Source organism: Schistosoma haematobium, chromosome 5 (assembly GCF_000699445.3).
Source record: "Schistosoma haematobium chromosome 5, whole genome shotgun sequence".
Taxonomy (NCBI): domain Eukaryota; kingdom Metazoa; phylum Platyhelminthes; class Trematoda; order Strigeidida; family Schistosomatidae; genus Schistosoma; species Schistosoma haematobium.
This window is the reverse complement of record NC_067200.1, coordinates 8712332-8731774: the sequence shown is the minus strand read 5'-3', so window position 1 is coordinate 8731774 and position 19443 is coordinate 8712332. Positions and strand designations below refer to the sequence as shown.

The window sequence follows — 19443 nt, the reverse complement described above, 5'->3', positions numbered from 1 at the left end:
ATTACCTATTCTATACCCCAACCCTCTTTTTTTTCTTTTGTCTATTCAATGACATCAATATCAAAGACCTAAAATTCCCCCAACCCCTACCCCTTTTTTTTCATATCAACCATCATTATGATTTGGACACACATAAGGTAATATGTAAAATCTGTATGTATTCTATACTATGAATGCTTGTTTTTTTAATTTATCATCTGACTACTGATTAAAAAAAAAGGTATTTCATGTGATTTACTTAATAACTAATTGAATTGAATCATTAAATTTAGACCAAATTTTGACAATCTTACTTATTATATTGGAATAAAAATATATAATGTCTTCTTTTAATATGAAACAATAACTACCCTTTATCTATATGTGTATACAATATGAAATAATAGGAAGAACTATGTAGAAAGTAAATACGCTCATGGTAACAATCTCTATGAAAGCATTTGAAAATGATCAATATAAGAAGGGGGATCATGTAAGTTTGTTGTGAGTATTGAGGTTTAGATTCAATTGATATCGATGAAATAAGCTTCATCTTGTGTAAATATATATATTTACAAAACAACCACGTTGTCTGTTAAATAACGAATACTACAATGTTTACTTATGAGCAATAAAGAATAATGTTGTTTCTTAAATTCACTTGGTATTATTTGGTTGGATCTTCACATTGATGTTTAGGACTGCAGTTACTCAGTCTCTTGTTAATATATGTGCATACCGTGTGTATTGCCTTCATATAGCATTATATGCAAAGAAGGATAATGGCTAGCAGTGGAATCCAGTATTTTGGATGTACTTGCACTTCAGAGTTAACCGTTCACTTTGGGGCTCGAACTCAGTACCGTTGGCTTCAAGCGCCATAGCGTTATTCAATAAGAGACTAATTAATTGCAGTCCTAAACATCAATAAGAAGATCCAAACAAACAATACTAAATGAATTTAAAACTTCACCCCGTTGCACAAGCAAGTGGCTACCATGACTCAATAGGTAAGTGGATAACGCGATGGCGTTTGAAGTGAACAAAACTGGGTTCGAGTCCCAGAATGAGCATCAACACTGAGACGCAGGTACATCCATCTAACGAGTCTTAAATAGTACGAAAAGGGTGTCCTGTATTGCACTGCTAGTTACTATCCATGTTTGCATATAATGTTGTTTCTTGTTATTTGTAACAATAATGATAAGACTTTACTTTATACCAGATTGATTTAAGGAATTTGAAGTCAATTTAAATTAATGACATCATAAACGAAAAGAACTTGTCAGTTAATCAACGATGGAATAATCAAAATCAGTTAACAATATGAATAGAAAGTACTTCATATTAAAAGAGTTCTAACTATTTGGTAACTAGTGACTACCTTCTGAAATAATTCACATAATTTATGAGATAAGTTGATATGAACAGAGAAATAATAAAGTCATGACAAGCAACGAAAGCTATTTCGGGAGAGATGACGTTATTTCACTCAATTTAAAGTTTGTAGAATACTAAGATTTAGTTTTGTCTTTATGTTGTTCTATAAACAATAAGCTTTCGTTTATTATATGATTCACTATCATACTCTTATCTACTCCAAAGCTATTGTCATTTAACCTTTTGTACTTTATTTTTCAATCCTAATTCCCAGTTTAGATATGTGTATTTTTCTAATTGTTTGTGAGTCGTGGCCATGTTAGTCATATATCTCTTTACACTAATCGGAATCAAGAATCAGGACTCATCTTCTGTCTCACATATTCGCTTGTCAAACAATCAGCTAATAGAATAGTTTTCGTTTGCCTAACAGGAGCTGTTAGTCTCAGATCGGACTCACACATTTTTAGCCTCAAATCTGAACTAGTTAGCTTAACATGTTAATGCATTAACCTAGATCAATACAAGTTATCTTTTGTACATTAACGGGTAGACATATCAAGAACTTAATACACGTAATCGGAAGATTTCAACCATGTTCGAAGTTAGGAATTTATTGATTATCAGAAAAGGTTTGTGTAGATTTTAAAGATTTCACAGAATGACATCATGAGTCATTTGAAGCTAGACCACCATGCGGGATCGTGGATGCACACTGCTGAGGAGTCCCATACTAGGACGAAACGGCCATCCAGTGCTTCCAGGTTTTCCATGGTGGTCTAGCTTCAATCGACTCATGATTTCATTCTGTGAAATTTATTGATTATTATTTAGGATAGTAGATAAAGTATCAGAATTTGAAGCAAAACATCTTGGATTTGAGTCTTGACTTGCTTATCAGCACTAAAATTTAGCTGATGAGCCTGAAATGGAACAAAATATGCTCCGTAAATTTCACTGTTAAAAACAATCCAAATGGATTAAGTTATCGAGATCAAAGGGTACATCAAAACAATCGCTCATAATTAACAAATAGCAACAAAGACTAATTCGTTAGGAGGCTTGATATTAAATATGATAGAATAAAAACGTTAACTAGTGAACAAATTACTACAGGTAAACTTACTGCATAATTCAGAAATTGGTTGTTCAACACGATTACTCTGTGTTTGATCATGTTCATCATTAGCTTTATCATCGACAATATCTATATTGAAATCATGGGCGCATTCATTAGCTGACTTATTATTGTTTATATTTAACTTGAGTTCATTTGAAACAGTCAAAAGAAATGGTATTACATCATTCAGAATAATTGCATCTGATAAACGTGTTAGTATAGTGACTAAACAATGTAATGAAGCTAACTAAAGAGTAGAAAATAGGAAATGAAATTAATAATATACGGTACGTGAATACATTTACATGTAGATAAATATACTATCAGGCATTTCTAATTAACAAAACGGTATTAATTTTCGTTTAACTACCTTTAGTGAACTGTCAATAAAGCGTTATTTATGTGATATCCAGCCCTCAAATGCCCTGTTACGACTGAGAGTAGGGAGAGTCCGCTCTCCCTCTCTAAATGCTCTCACATGGCCACGAGTATGTAGCCTCTGCCAGGGAAGTCCTACTCATTAGTTTCTCGCACCACGGGTGTTGTTTACGAAAGTGAGAGGACGAAAAGTGATTGTTCGGTGCTTTAACCGGGTTGGCAGACATGGAGAGTTCACCGAGGGGAGTTGGAAAACCCTGATTCCAAACCAATGTTGCACATGGGCCCCAGTATCCTGCGGGAACAAATGACGTATGAAACAATCGTTGGTCACTGGCTACCATGGGACTGCATCTCCTAACGTTGCTCCACTGCCTTTTGGATTACACCTTCAGGTCGAAGGCTCCGGGTGTGGTCCCCTAATAAAACCACCTTCTTCGATGTGGGTACCGAGGCAGTATTACACCCCACACACAAATCAAGTGACTTATGTGGCACATATCTATTTGTTGACTCCTTGTACCAATGTTTATATGCTAAAATAAATAAATAATATCCAGTCACTTTGACTAGTTAACATAATACAACATGATCAGTAAAATTCGGCCAGAAATGAGATATATATATACTCCTGAGATTATATAATCATTTTAATGTAACAGATTAAATCAACGGTCAGCTATTTTTTTGAAAACTGGTGGATTATTTCAACATACAGAACTGATTGGTTTGTTCATTATGCTAAATAGTGAAGAATATCACATTAGTCTTTTTTATAGTACTGGTTAGACTCTATCGATCAAGTTGCTATTTGGCTGCAAGTTTAGACTTCCTGAGATCATGTAGTTGGAAGTAGTCAACATAAGACACTTATATTCTTAAAGAAACTGATATTCAATTAGAACTGAAACCTACATCATACAAATTTATAATTTGAAGCGTTACAACTAATCTACTCGAGCTTCATCTAACCTCGATCGAACTAAGATACTAACATTAACTCACCCTTAAATAGTCACTATTTCTATATTCACATAAACCTTAGTACTAATCGATTTCTATCAATTAAATTGAATTTAATCTTCTCCCTCTAGACTGCTGGTATAGTTCCTGATAAAGGTTAATTAGATCAAAATCTAAGTTCAGAGTTTCCTGTTGATCAACATTAGCAACCGAATATTGATTTATTTCATTTATCACAATCACAAAGTCGTTTCCTAATATAAACATAATGAAAGAGATAGATAAAGTATTTACTTTACTAATTATAGAAAATTTATTATAATCAAACAAATAATGTACTTTCATAAAACTTCCGTTTTAATGGTGTCTATCTATTTATAATGAAGGTTATGTTTGTATGTGAAATGCTTTTTTCTAATCACATTGCAATAATAAATAATGACAAATATCTAAACCCCTTCTGATAATAATCATCTTCTCACTAGTGACTGACTTCATGAGATACTTCTGGGGTTCTAGTGAGAAGCCATTAACAGAGGAGCTCAACTAGGTGTGCTGTGAGATATCAACTCACTGAAGACAATGGTGTACGGTGGTGCAACTTCGTGGATTGGTTGAAGTTAGACATTAACACCGTTGGATGCCGGCCAGCTCAGTTGTCTAGTTGGTTAAACACTCGCGCACGAGACTGATAGGTTCTGGGTTCGAATCCCCCGGGGTGTAAGATCCTGGATGCGCACTGCTGAGGAGTCCCATACTAGAACGAAATGGCCGTCCAGTGCTTCCAGGTTTTCCATGTTGGTCTTGCTTCAACTGACTCATGATTTCAATTAGTGAAATTTCTGAAATCTCCACAAAAACCCCTTCTGATTGTTTTTAATCTGTTTTTGGTTGAAATCATGAATTGATTGATGTTAGATTATCATTAAAAATCTGGAAGCACTGGATGATCAAGTATTGGCTTTAAAATGATTTCTTGAATTTTTAGTGAGAAGCTGTGACTTGTTAGTGTAGTCCAGGTAGAGACAGGTATCTACCTTGGACAGTGGATGGAAGTTAGATATTAACACCTTTGAATGCCAGGACAGTGATCTGGAGGTTAAGCGTTTGCGTGCAAGACCGAAAGTCCTGAGTTCGAATCCCGCTTACGAGATCGTGGTAGTCCCATACTAGGATGAAATGGCTGTCCAGTGCGTTTAAATGTTTAATGGTGGTCTAACATCAATCGATTCATGATCTCAATCAAAAGCCTAACAATCTCCACAACCTCATACTGATAATGATTTGTAATTATCACATGAAATATTATTCAACAATAACTAAGATCTCATAATGCTTAATTTAATTACTTAAAACGTATACCCGTTGAAATGAAATTCAAAATTAACACACTTATTCAATAGTTGAGTACATTTAAACAATTCTATAAACAGAAAAGTATCACAATTCACATGGTATTGTCTACTCGAATCTTCCCATTGATGTGTTTTAAGACTGGAATTGTTCAGTCTGTTATTGGCATATGTGCATACTGAGCGTATTGCCTCGATATTGCCTTAATTCACAAGCATTATAAGCAGAGATGGATAATGGCTAGCAGTGGAACACGCGTTTTGTCCTGTCTGCGACTCGCCAGCTGGATGCAAAGGATGCACATATGCCAATAAGAGACTGATCAATTTCAGTCCTAAAAGCATCAATGGGTTGATGCAAGTAAACAATACCAGGGGAATTTGAACTTCACCTGATTGCATACGCAAGTGGTTATCAGAAATCAATAGTTAAGTAGATAACGTATTGGCATTTGAATCGAACATTACCGGATTCGAGTTGTGGAGTGAACATCAACTCTGAGTTTCAGATACATCCAGCTGACGAGTCCCAAATAGAACGAAACTCATGTCTTGCATTCCACTGCTGTTCACCATCCATCTTTGCTTAGAAAAGAATTTAATTCAACTTACTGAAAGTATTCATCGTAGAAGTATTTTAATTTGATTAATTTTGTAGTTCAAGTTGGAATTGAACTGAACTGAAACTAGGCTCAATTATACTGACATCTTAGCAAGATAAAATATTTAATTGTATTCCTCTTTATAATTATGATCTTGTAAATGACCAGTACTTTTCTGAAACCAACAAACGGTCTATTTTGATTATAATATGAAGTTAAATACAATCATCAATAGGCTTAACTACAGTTTAACGGTTGTCCATCGCTTCCAGATTGTCAGTGATGGTCTAACTTAGACTGACTTATGAATTCAACTATTAAAAATTAACTACATCAGCCTCTATCAGTATAGGGGTTGTGGAGATTATTAAGTTTTTAATTCGGATTATGAACCGATAGATGTTAGACCACCATTGAAAACTTGGAAGCAGTAGGCATTAACATGTATCTACCTCAGTACATTAGAAGATGGTCGCGCGATTTCGTGGATCGGCTGGGGTTAGACATTAACACCGTTGGATACTGGCTCAGTGGTCATATAGGCTAATCGTTCGATTGCGAGACTGAAGACCTTGGGTTTGAATCTCGCGAGTGGCATCGTGGGTGCGCACTGCTGAATAGTCCCCTAATAGGACGAAACGGCCGTCCAATGCTTCCATGTTCTCAGTGGTGGTCTGACATCATTCAGTTCATGATCTCAATTAAGGATATTCGTTTTTATTTGTCTAATTGTTTAAATATACTTAGCCAATGGATGATTGTGGCAATTTCGAATACAACATTTATTTAAAGAATAGTGTACTGTTGTAGTTATTAAACTGAAATTATGAAATCTTAGTTAATTTTGAATATTGTTTGATGCGCAAAATGAAAATTTAGAAGCACAGGACGAATGTTTCGTCTTCAGCAATGCGTATCTACGATCCCACCCTCGGTACTCGAACCCAGGATCTTCAGTTACACGCGAATGCCTGACCTCTAGACCATCGAACCGAAATCCAGCGATGTTTTGTTCAGTTAAAAACACCTAACTTACAAATGTTCTGTTTCTAATACGTATAAAATAAAAATATATTTTAAGGGAAATGTTGTTTTGGATTAGTGAATTCAGTTTGATACTGTACTGAACAAGAACACGGGTGGGGACAATCGAATGTACTTTAGTACGAAATTACAGAGCATCTCAATAAGATCTGAGAACCATATAGTAAATGCTTAATTCGCAAAATGTCCATCAGTTGTCTAAACATGACTCAGACTTCATTGTTCTTGCATTTTCATACAAATTGCATTCTTTTTCCATTCTTTACTGTTCGATCCTCTTGTCTCTCTGCTGCCAGACATTCTGTTCCTGACTAACGTCATACACTACGTATGTCGATATAAATAGAACACATCACAATACAACTTCTGTTCATCCTCACCATAGTTTAAAACAATATTTCACTGTATTTCTTTTTTAATTATTGAACCAACTTAGAAAAACAAAACACACACACAGACAAAATCGTTTAAAGTTTTAACATAAATCAAGAACTATAATCTAATTGATCTAATGATGACATATACCTTCTGTATACTAAAAGTTTTAGATCCGAGCGTTACCCTAGTCATCAATTCCAAACAAAGTAACAACATTTATTCATATTTCCCGGGTTTTTTTTCTATGAATTTCATCAAAGTAGACAATTACTTACAAATAACAAGTTATCAGAGGGAGTTTTCTGGAGATTTTAGAAATTTCACAGATTGAAATCATGAGTCAGTTGAAGCAAGACCAACATGGAAAACCTGGAAGCACTGGACGGCCGTTTCGTCCTAGTATGGGACTCCTCAGCAGTGCGCATCCAGGATCTTACACCTCTCGGGGTTCGAACTCAGGGCCTATCAGTCTCGTGCGCGAGTGTTTAACCAACTAGACAACTGAGCTGGCCGGCATCCAACGGTGTTAATGTCTAACTTCAACCAATCCACGAAGTTGCACCACCGTACACCACTGTCTTCAGTGAGTGGTTTTCCATGGTGGTCTAGCTTCAATTGACTCATGATTTCAATCAGTGAAATAACAGGTTATTATGTGCTCAACATTATGTTGATAATCGATCATTTCTACTAACCTGTAACTGTTGATGATTATATTGAAAAGCTCGTTTAATTTTTTGTAATACAATAATCTCCAAATCTGAAGATGAAATATATCCAACTAACAATTCTAAATTGTTTAATGCAACAATCTATAATACAAGAATAATAATGATAATAATAATAATAAAAGGTTAGTTATAATTGTAGATACAATTTGTTATTCATCTTTATCAATGTACATAAATTGGATCAGAAAAAGAAAACTATGACTAAGGATAAATTTCATGTTGTCAAGGTATCTAAGTATATTGTAGTTAGTGATTACAGTTATGCTTTTGATGAATTAGTTACTCAACTGTAGATATATTGAAATAATTAATTGAAGGTATGATTTTTGCTATGTTGTAATACGGCCGACTGCGCTACACTTAACACGTCCGTAGTATGGTGAAGTAGAATTTGTCGTCGTAAAAAATTTGAGATTTTTTTAAATGTACATCAATATAAACAACAGAGAACAACACACACTCTCCAGAATGGATTACAATAGTGTAAATAATAATCACTTCTTCATTTTGGTAGGTTGCCAAGTGCTAAGTCAAAATAACAAATGAGACTGGAATTTATCCTTACCCGTTTTCTCTGTAAGACTTATACGCAACTTTCGATTAGATTGATTTATGTTGAATTATATCTACTTAGTTTATGTTAATGATGAAAATTATAATTTTATGAAATTCTAGTGAAAAGCCGTGACCAGTGGAGCTAATCCTTATCGGGTAGAGACAGGTACTATCTCCGATAATGGAAAATTGTATTGCGATTTTGTTGACTGATTGAAATTTGCTCATGCTAGATGGTCTTGGTTTCCAGTCCTGCTTGTCGAATTGTATATGCGCATATCTTAAGAGTCCTATACTAGGACAAAACGGTCGTTAATTGTTTCACACAACTCCATTACTGAAAGTTATTTCAATCAGATTATAAGAGACCATTCGATTGAATGTATATTCATTATAATTTTTACATTTAATAAAAAGCGTGTGAACTTGCTATTTCATTAGTCAGGGAAATTCATCTTTCTCCTTAAGTATCTAGTTAATTTATGAAGATCAGAATTTTTCCTACGTATGTTAAGTGTACCTCCAACAGACGAATTCAAGATACACGTTTTTAACTAAGTTTCGACTCGTTAACCAAATTTAGACGACATTTAAGAGTTGATATTCACACAGTCTAATCAAACTCAATAACTCAATAACGTTCTTCTGAGACTGTTCAAACAAATAAAATTCTTAGCTCCAGTTCATCATCTGGGTATTACATCAGTTAGAGTAGATTTGGACAAATCATACATAGGTAATTTTATTATTAGTGTAAGGAGTTTGTCTAGATTGTTGAATTTAATGATTTACATTATAAACAGGGTTTTTTTAAACAACTGTTTAAAATCAAGAGGTATTAGATAGATATTTCGTTCTATTATGGAAGTCCACAATATTGAACATCACTTATTCCACTAAAGACCAAACTCAGAATATTCAGGTCCTGTGGTAAGTGCGGGATCTCAAAACCACTCAGCCGTATTTAGATAGTTTTGATAGTTAGCCTCGGTCAATTCAAAACTTTGTGAAACTGTTTCACGATCGATATATTTGAACTCCACTGTTTAAAACCTACCACTAGAATTTCTGAATTATTTGCTCGAAACAAGCAACTAGGGAGTTCATGAAGATTGTAAGGTCCAACATTAAGTGAGATCATGGATGTATACAACTAAGAAGTGCCATACTAGGAAAGTAAACGTCTCTTAGTTGCTTGTAGTTTTAAATAAATGTCTAACCTAGGTTGATTCGTAACATCAATAACATTCTTCATTATCAAACCTTTAGAAAAACAAAAGATCTATTCTCACATTGTTTTCAACATTTAATTATTTTGATACAGTTTTGTTCTCTGAGCTGGATGGTTAGGTTGTTGAGCTTTCATCGTTATTCTGAACGACAACATCAACACAAAGTTTAAGTAGAAGTGAAATGCTCAATTTTTTCTATATATGGTTCATAGCTTATCCTGTAGACCTTGATGTTGATTGATTATTGTTGACATTTAACCTGTCATTGTTTACTTCTTTATTTTAGTTGTATTTCCTATTGGTTTGATAGTTGGTCTTATAGTTGTCCATGACCAAACCATTCAGCTCAGAGAACAATACTCCATTAAAATCATCCACCTGAGCCACAAATCTTCTCCACCATCTTAATATTTAATTATCCTTTTAGTGGTTAAACGGTCGCGCGCGGGACTGATAGGTTTTAGGTTTGAATCTTGCGAGGCAGGATCGTGGACGCACATTCCTGAGGAGTCCTACAAATGGGATGAAATATCCATTCAATGCTTCCAGGTTTTCCATGGTGGTCTAACTTCAATTGATTCATAATCTCAACCATTAAAATCATTATAATCTCCACAAAAACCTTTCTGATATCTTTATATCACTTTATTTAACAGTTCATTCTACCTTCTATCCTTTATCTAATTAAGCCCAACTTTGTATTGTTCTATTCATAGTCTTAGACTGATTACTTACTTTCAAAACATCATATTTCACTTATACTTCATCAGTATATTCAAAGAAACATTAATTAGCAACAAAATGGTAAGAAAACAACAACAACAAATAAGAATTCACTTCATTTATTCTTTCCAATTATTTTCAAGTTGTTATTTTCAATTAAGTTTACTTTCATGCAAACAAATTAACCATTTTGTTTATCTTTAATCATCAATGTATGTATTTGTGTTTTATACACTTCACTGATTATGATTATGGTTATTGTTTTCAGATGTTACAACATAGAATGGACTTAATAGAAGAGGGCTTTATAGAGATCTAAATAATCTAATAGTTTTGTTCATGAGTCAATGAAAGCTAGACCACCATGGATAATTTAGAAGCACTAAACAACCGTTTCGTCCCAGCATGGGACTCCTCAGCGGTGCGCAGTATGAGCGGGATTTTGGATGCACAATGTTGAAGAGTGCCGTATTAGGATGAAATGGCTGTTCAGGGAGAAATAAACTTATTTTGATTATTGTATAATAGAAATATAATGTAAATGAAAATTACCTGAGCTGTAATATTATTTGATACTAAACATTGTTTCATTAATGGTATAATATACTGTTCAATTACATTATCTGGAACTTGTCTTAAAAATGATCGTGTATGACGTACTAAACATATTTTTGTCTAAAATGTAGAAAGCAATACAATAGGAGATTAATACAACAAATTGATACATAGTAAATGTTATATACATAATATAAGCTTTTATGGTAGGGAGGAATTAGAAAACTGTGTGAAGGATTAAGATTATGCATTTCAGCTAATAGCTAGGAGTTAGAAACTTTGAAGTTTGTGCTAATGATGTCATTCAGAAGAATGATGAAATCTCCACAACCGGACTATCCATAGGGTTAGAGACTCCATCCTGTAGAAAACTAACTCGCTAAAAGAAACGCTTAAAACACTGACCCTTCAGTAGCGATCTGAACTCAGTAGCTTAGTAAATAAATAAATAGTATTTGAAGTAAAAGTTAACAGATTCAAGTTGTAATAGAAACAATTAACAATGAGATTCTGATGCAGTTAGATAATGAAATATAAATAGAATATAACTAGTGTCCAGATATCTACCGCTTCATACATGATATGAACATGGAAAATTTAAAATCCGGATCTCAACTCCAGATCTTCAAAAAAAGAGGTGATCTGATGGAAAGAAAAGTCAATTTTCGATCGATTTACTCATTATGAGTTTTGTTCAACATTACTTCCCTTCTAATTCAATGTGATGATCATTCCGTGTAGTATTTGATTGCTTTCCCGATATGATATTTTCTTCTGTATAATATACGATATTCTTGTATTCAGTTGACATGAACTATGGTCAGTAAGTGATTTGTTATAACTGAGTTTGTGATTTCATCCTAATTATTAATCAAAATGGGTGTACAATCCATATATAAACCAGTGTATTTTAGACTATATTCATTCGTCGTCGTCATAGTGTTTAGGGCTAATAAATCTTCACTTATATCAATCTTGTGTTCTTATTTTCGCATCGTGGGAATTGCCGATGTCCCTCATTCCGAATATAAGTGATCAGCGTTTCTTTTCTGGCACAACAATTGCGACGACCGAATATAACAATACATTTGTACTCATCACTTTTGATCATTAGTATTATGGAACTATTTAAGTAAATCTGCACTAAAATCAATACAACATTTACCATGACAACTAAGACTTACTTTTAAATTTGAACTTTTATCAAAGATATTTATTAAATCTTTCTCAATATAATCTGTATAATCTATTGAAGAGCAAACTTCAATTAAATGAGCTAAACCAGAAATTAATAATGAATCTAAATGAATACAATTATCTTCATGTGATACTTGTGATACAGAGTAATGAGATATTAACATTGTTGTATTGTAATCATTGGATTGTTTATTAAATTGTCTTGTTTCTAGTTGTTGATGTAATTCAATCAATGTAGGCATTATTCGACCATAAAGAATTGGCTGTTATAAGATTAATTCAAGATGAAAAAAATCAAGAAATATATTAAGCGATATATTGAATATATCGTTTTTTATTTATATATGATTACTAATAGATATACATTTTGATGAAAAGGTTTTTTTAACCTTTGACTGTCGATGATTACAGATAATTAACAGAAAGGAATATATAGAACCTTGAATAAACTGAGAAGCTGATTGGAAGTAATCGACATGAAACTCTGAACCTAGGTCTTATACTATTTGGCACTCGTCAGCAAGGTTCACCAGTAATGTCATCAAGGGAACAGATGTACCCTAACAGATCCAATCCCGTGTCATCTAGCTTCACGATTAGGGATGCGATTGATCTCTTTTATGACTGATATATATTTACAATAAACTGATCATTGGGTAATGACCAATGTCATCAATATTAGGTGATATTATATAATATATAATAGTATGGATATTTTCTAATCTAAAACAAAATAACATAAGTATTAGAAAGTATAACTCATTGAGTTCATAATTCTCCCCAATTACATATTAATTCTCTTATTTACAACCTTTGTAACTACAACATTCTCTTCAAATTATCAACTACCATGAATTGATCACTTTCTTATTTTCCATACCCAACAACGATTAATTTTCACGTATAATTTTATCTGAGAATCGTTAGCTGAATATATCTTAGTATTATTGTTAATGATTTGACTGAGATTTGAACAAGAGCCAGATGCTATAAACGTTATTATGCTATTACGTAGGATATTGAGTCCCAGATGTATTACACTATTAGTTCAAAACTATACTTACTTACTTACATACTTACTTACTTACCTACTTACTTACTTACGCCTGTTACTCCGCGTGAAGGAATATAGGCCACTCACCAGCATTCTCCATCCAACCTGTCCTCAGCAATCCTTTCCAGGTTCTTCCAGTTGTTATTCATCCTTTTCATATCTGCTTCTATTTCTCGATGTAATGTGTTCTTTGACCTTCATCTTTTCCACTTCCCTTCACGATTCCAAGTTAACGATTGCCTCGTGATGCAGTTTGATGATTTCCGTGATGTATGTCTAAACCACTCCCATCGTCTTTTCCCAATTTCTTTTTTAGCCGGAAGCTGGTTTGTTTTCTGACACAGTAGGCTGTTACTGATGGTATCCGACCAATGAATGTTGAATATTTTGCGTAGACGGATATTTATAAATACGTGTACCTTCTTGATAGTGGTTGTAGTTGTCCTCCAAGTTTTAACTCCGTACAGCAGGACTGTGTTGACGTTTATATTGAAGATTTTGACTTTGATATTGGTTGAGAGTTGTTTTGAGTTCCATATGTTCCTCAATTGTAGGAATGCTATCCTTCCTTTCCCAGTCCTTGCCTTTACGTCTGCATCTGAGCCTCCTTGTTCATCGATGATGCTTCCCAGGTACGTGAAGGATTCTACATCTTCTACAGTTTCGCCATTGGTAGTGATTGGATTGCTGTTCTCCGTGTTGCATTTGGGGCTCTTGGTTTACTTCCCTGTGCATTTTGAGACCTACTGATGCAGATACTTTTGCTACACTGACTGTCTTTATCTGCATTTAGTTCAAAACTATACTATACTGTAATATAGATACTGATAAAACTTAATCCTTTATGTTAAACACTATAATCAATCATAATATAAACTCTATTAAAAGTAAATTAATTCAACAATAGATTATTGAAACAATCGGCAAGACTATAATTTATGAACGAACCAATTACGTATAAGATGGCAGGTCTCGGATTTTGACACGATATTCATTCATCCATTTGGATAAATAGAAACTTAGCATTATAGTTGATGTCAATTCTTGATGAATAACCGAAATCGAATTCCTAAGTTTAATCATCAAATGTAAATTATAATTGTAATTTCTCACACAAGCTCATAAACCATATTTAGTCCTGAATGTTAAATGGACACTTTCAAACTCAGTCTAACGTTACTCAAACGTCGTCCATAAATAATAGTCTCATTAAACACTATTTTACTAAACATACTTTTGATAAATTTTCTGCATTATTTTGTAAAATTTGTAATGCTCTTGTTCTATCTTCATCAGATTTCACATCGAAATTAATCATTCCATCTAATAGTAACATTGTAGGATCGTTGAAAAATTTCAGCTACAAATGAATCATAAAATTGATAATAATTATATTGGAATTGTTTAAAAGAAAATATTTGTTCTTTTATTTTACTTTTGTTAACTTATGATTAGTTGAAAGATATCCGCTGGAACAATCCAAGTCGGGTAGAGACAGGTATCTACCTCAGTACAACGTAAGTTGGTCGCGCAATTTTGTGGATTGATTGAGGTTAGACACTATCACCATTGGATGCCGGCCAGCTCAGTGGTCCAGTTGGTTAAGCGTTCGTGCTCGAGACCGAAAGCCCCTGGGTTCGAATCCCGCGAGCGGGATCGTGGGTGCGCACTGCTGAGGAGTCCCGCAATAGGACGAAACGGCCGTCCAGTGCTTCCAGGTTTTCGATGGTGGTCTAACATCAATCAGTTCATGATCTCAATCAAAAATCTTTAAAGAATAAGGATACAATAGGTAGATACTTTGTAAAGATTCAATGAGTAGAACTCGTCACTATACATCAACTTCATTGACTATGAAAAAATGTTTGACAGTGTGGACAGTAGAACATTATAGAAAGTTCTTAGACACTATGGAGATCATACGACGGACTAAAGTGCAAAGTCATGCATGGGGACAGCTGACAGATGCATTCTAAGTAAGGACCGGAGTCAGACAAGGCTGTCGACTCTCCCCTTCCTTTTTCTTCTAGTGGTTGACTGAATTATGAAGACCTCGACATCTGAGGGAAAGCACAGAAAACAATGAACAGCTCAGAACCAAACTGAAGATTTGAACTTCACAGATGATCTAGTCCTACTATTCCATACACACGAACTAATGTAGATGATAACAACTAGTGTAGTAGCAGTCTCTGCATCAGTAGGTCTCAAAATGCACAAGGAAGTAAACCAAGAGCCCCAAATGCAACACGGAGAACAGCAATCCAATCACTACCAATGGCGAAACTGTAGAAGATGTAGAATCCTTCACGTACCTGGGAAGCATCATCGATGAACAAGGAGGCTCAGATGCAGACGTAAAGGCAAGGACTGGGAAAGGAAGGATAGCATTCCTACAATTGAGGAACATATGGAACTCAAAACAACTCTCAACCAATATCAAAGTCAAAATCTTCAATATAAACGTCAACACAGTCCTGCTGTACGGAGTTAAAACTTGGAGGACAACTACAACCACTGTCAAGAAGGTACACGTATTTATAAATAGCCGTCTACGCAAGATATTAAACATCCATTGGTCGGATACCATCAGTAACAGCCTACTGTGGCAGAGAACAAACCAGCTTCCGGCTAAAAAGAAATTGGGAAAGACGATGGGAGTGGTTTAGACATACATCACGGAAATCATCAAACTGCATCACGAGGCAATCGTTAACTTGGAATCGTGAAGGGAAGTGGAAAAGATGAAGGTCAAAGAACACATTACATCGAGAAATAGAAGCAGATATGAGAAAGATGAACAACAATTGGATAGAATTAAAAAGGAAGGCCCGGGGACAGGGTTGGATTTAGAGTGCTATTGGGTGGCCTATGCTACATTGGGTGTAAGAGACGTAAGTAAGTAGGTAAGTAAGTGATAGTCTGATATTATATACATCTGTAGCCATATGAGCTTTTAAACCTAAATTGTATAGAATAATACAATGTACTAAGAATAACTTTCTACCATTCTGATAAGTATGTGTTGAACCAGGGAACATTGTTGTATAACCGCTTGTTCTTTTATCGTGTACAGTAGATGAACTAATGAATTTACAGTTAGTCAAGTAAAAGAAATATTCAGTATATTGAATTATACAATGATTTCACTGGTCTGGCAGCAGATATATTTTCTTGATAGAAATTTTTATCGAAATGAAGAAACACCTTAAATCCACTTAATATTGAGTGTATTTAATAGTACCATATAGGACACTGATTTATGAAATCAAACTTTGAATATGTTCACTGTATCGAATGATGTTTTAACCTTATACTCCACTATTGTTCTCTATTGTACTTGATATGTCCAGTAAACAAATTAACTATGATTAAAAATACGTTGACAATAATCCCTTTGAAATACTCATAACGGAACACTAGTTTGATCTCTATTTCTACGGTTTAAGATAAACACAAATATTTTATTGGTTCAGAGAACAGCAACTAAGTTGATCCCCGGAATAGCAAAGCTCCTATGTGATACACGACTGGCCAAGCTAAACCTCTCCCGTTATCATATCGAAGAACTAGAGGTGACTTGATTACAGTTTTAAATTTCTTAGTAACAAATTTGCACTTGATATGTCCTCATTTTTCTTGTCTTCCAAAACAGAGAATTTACGAGGACACTCCAAAATAAAGTTCACAAGCCCAGTACAAATTAGTTGTCAGCTGGCTATTGACTTTCCCATTGAATCATTAACGACTGAAGTTCATTACCTCAGTAGGTAGTTGAGGCTCCATCTCTCGATTCTTTCAAAATAAAGTTGGATTAACTGTGAGACCATCATTGTCAGGACTAATACAGGCCATCAAGCCTGCTGACCTTTCCGAACTGAAACTGAAGAAATCAAACTTTTCAATTGTACATTTTACTATTATCAGATGCTTAAACGATGTTTGCTAAATTCACTTCAGTCACTGAAACACTAAATTGATTATAGGAAACAATATAAGATCATACTCATTTGATGTTCTGATTATTATCGAAGTCTGGCAATCATCCTGTTTTTACATCATTCCTGCCGACTACAAGTTGATGTATTTGAAAGATGTTTTTGTCAATGTATGATCTCCACAAACAATAATCAATAATTATTGAATATCTAATCTTCATTATGGAAGTAATTATAATCAAATAATTATGATCAAAAAAATATTCTTTGAAACAAATAACTCTTAACAATATCGAATGAAACAATATTCATCTTTATCATCAGTTGAATACCGGTGAAATGATCGACCAAATATTGTCTACAGAATTAGTCAAGTGCAACAATATCTTTTTATATGTGTCATAATCATATGAAAATTTCAGCCTTCTTGTTACTATTCAGATTTTATTTGCTTTTCATCTTCAGTAATTTTATTATCTTTCATGAAGTTTTCATTATATCGATTATCCTATAACCTTCTTTGAACAAAATAATCGTTGAGTACGGCAGAAAACTGGATGACTGCATCATTCCATTATGAGATATGTTAATAATAATTGTGATGAATTCTAAAACACTCCAACGTTAATGTGAAGACCATACACTTAAATCATCAGGTTGAAGTTCTTTATTTAGGACAAAGAGGAATTATATAATAAGCAAAGGTGGATAGTGGCTAGCAATGGAATCCAGGACGTGCGTTTCGACCTATTTGTTACTCGTCTGCTGGATGTACCTGTATATCAGAGTTGATGTTGACAAAAGGCGCCTCCTGGATTCCGATGCTAGCCACTATCCATCTTTGTTTAAAAAGCTTGTGATTTAAAGCTACATGAAGGCAATCCGCACAGGATGCACATATGCCAACATGAGACTGATCAATTGCAGTCGTAAATAACATTTGGAATATACAAGTAAAACAACATCAAGTGAATTACATAATAGTAGAAAATGTCCATTTTAAAAAAGAAACATACTAAAGCAAATAATTGAGAACTAGGTCTCTTTTGTGAATTCCTTGATAGTAATTTTTCCACAGGTTCAACTAATTCTAAAGGCATACGACATACTGACAATCGAAATGCTTCAGGTATCTATTAAAATAAATAAAATCACGCTTATATAAAGAATAAGCAAATATGTTAAATTATTCTATATAAATATATATTAAATGACAATAGAAATAATTGTCTTATGATAGAATGTTCACTATTGAAGAGTCCCATAATACGATAAAACAGTCATCCAATGCTTCCAGGTTTTCCATGATGTTCAAGTTTCAATTTAACTTATGAATTCAATTATAGAATATTTATTTATCAACTGGATAAAGTGAGATTATTATGATTGATAAGCGCGTAATTTCTAATATAATCATGTGTATAATATAACATGTGATAATGAATAATTAATTTTCCTTATGTAATTTTAATATCACATGTAATAGGAAAGTACGTAGATATTTCTGGACAATTGTTACCATGGCAATAAAATAACAATAATTCCCTGATGATACAATGTAAGCTGTCAAACAACAACAAAAAGCAGAAGACATTATACTTTATTGTTAAACTTCAGAAACCTTATATATGACTTGGAAATGCTCTTGACTCCTAATACTTAATGAGTACACACTTGAGCATAATGAACAATGTGTCATTGAATTCATAACGAAATTTATTAAATGTATATTCTGGTTTTATATAGCTTGTGAATATTTCAAAGTTAGATATTGACACCGTTGGATGCCGACCAGTTCAGTGGTCTAGTGGTTAAGCGCTCGCGCGCAAGACTGATAGGTCTTTGTTGGGGTGATCCAGAAAATTGCTTGCAAAAGACAAGCAAGCATCAGAAAATACTAAGAAGCGTTTCATCCAATCAGCATTCAATTGAAGTCTTAGCCAAAAATATCAAGGAGGCGAAACGTCACATGCAGAGGCTCTGATTGACTGGCTGCTACACTGCCACTATGTTTAGTAGCATTCCAGAATCTTCTAGCAACCCAAAGACATTTAAAATATTATAAAAACCCTGTATTTTCTGTATTAAAATGAACCTTGGAGTAAACTAATTCTCGCATGGTTTGCGTCTTCTCTCTCGTGTTCAGGTCACTGTATAGTTCTAGCTTGGGAGTTACAGAATAGCTTAGGAGACGAATATAGCGTTCAGTCTCTCAAGACTTATCTGTCTTGGGTTTGAATCTCGCAAGGCGGGATCGTGGAT

At 34.0% G+C, this 19443-nt stretch overlaps 1 protein-coding gene across 1 annotated transcript in view; it reads right to left on the bottom strand.

The window, feature by feature from the left end:
* The window catches only part of MS3_00000684 (uncharacterized protein), an 89047-nt gene that overhangs the window by 27760 nt on the left and 41844 nt on the right, over positions 1-19443 (bottom strand). The window contains exons 7-12 of the mRNA XM_051208359.1: positions 18198-18314; positions 14478-14603; positions 12177-12452; positions 10990-11112; positions 7892-8008; positions 2486-2726 (exon numbers count right to left, since the gene is read on the bottom strand). Of these exons, the coding sequence (XP_051064840.1) occupies positions 2486-2726; positions 7892-8008; positions 10990-11112; positions 12177-12452; positions 14478-14603; positions 18198-18314 (1000 nt within the window). The remainder of the gene's footprint in view (positions 1-2485; positions 2727-7891; positions 8009-10989; positions 11113-12176; positions 12453-14477; positions 14604-18197; positions 18315-19443) is intronic.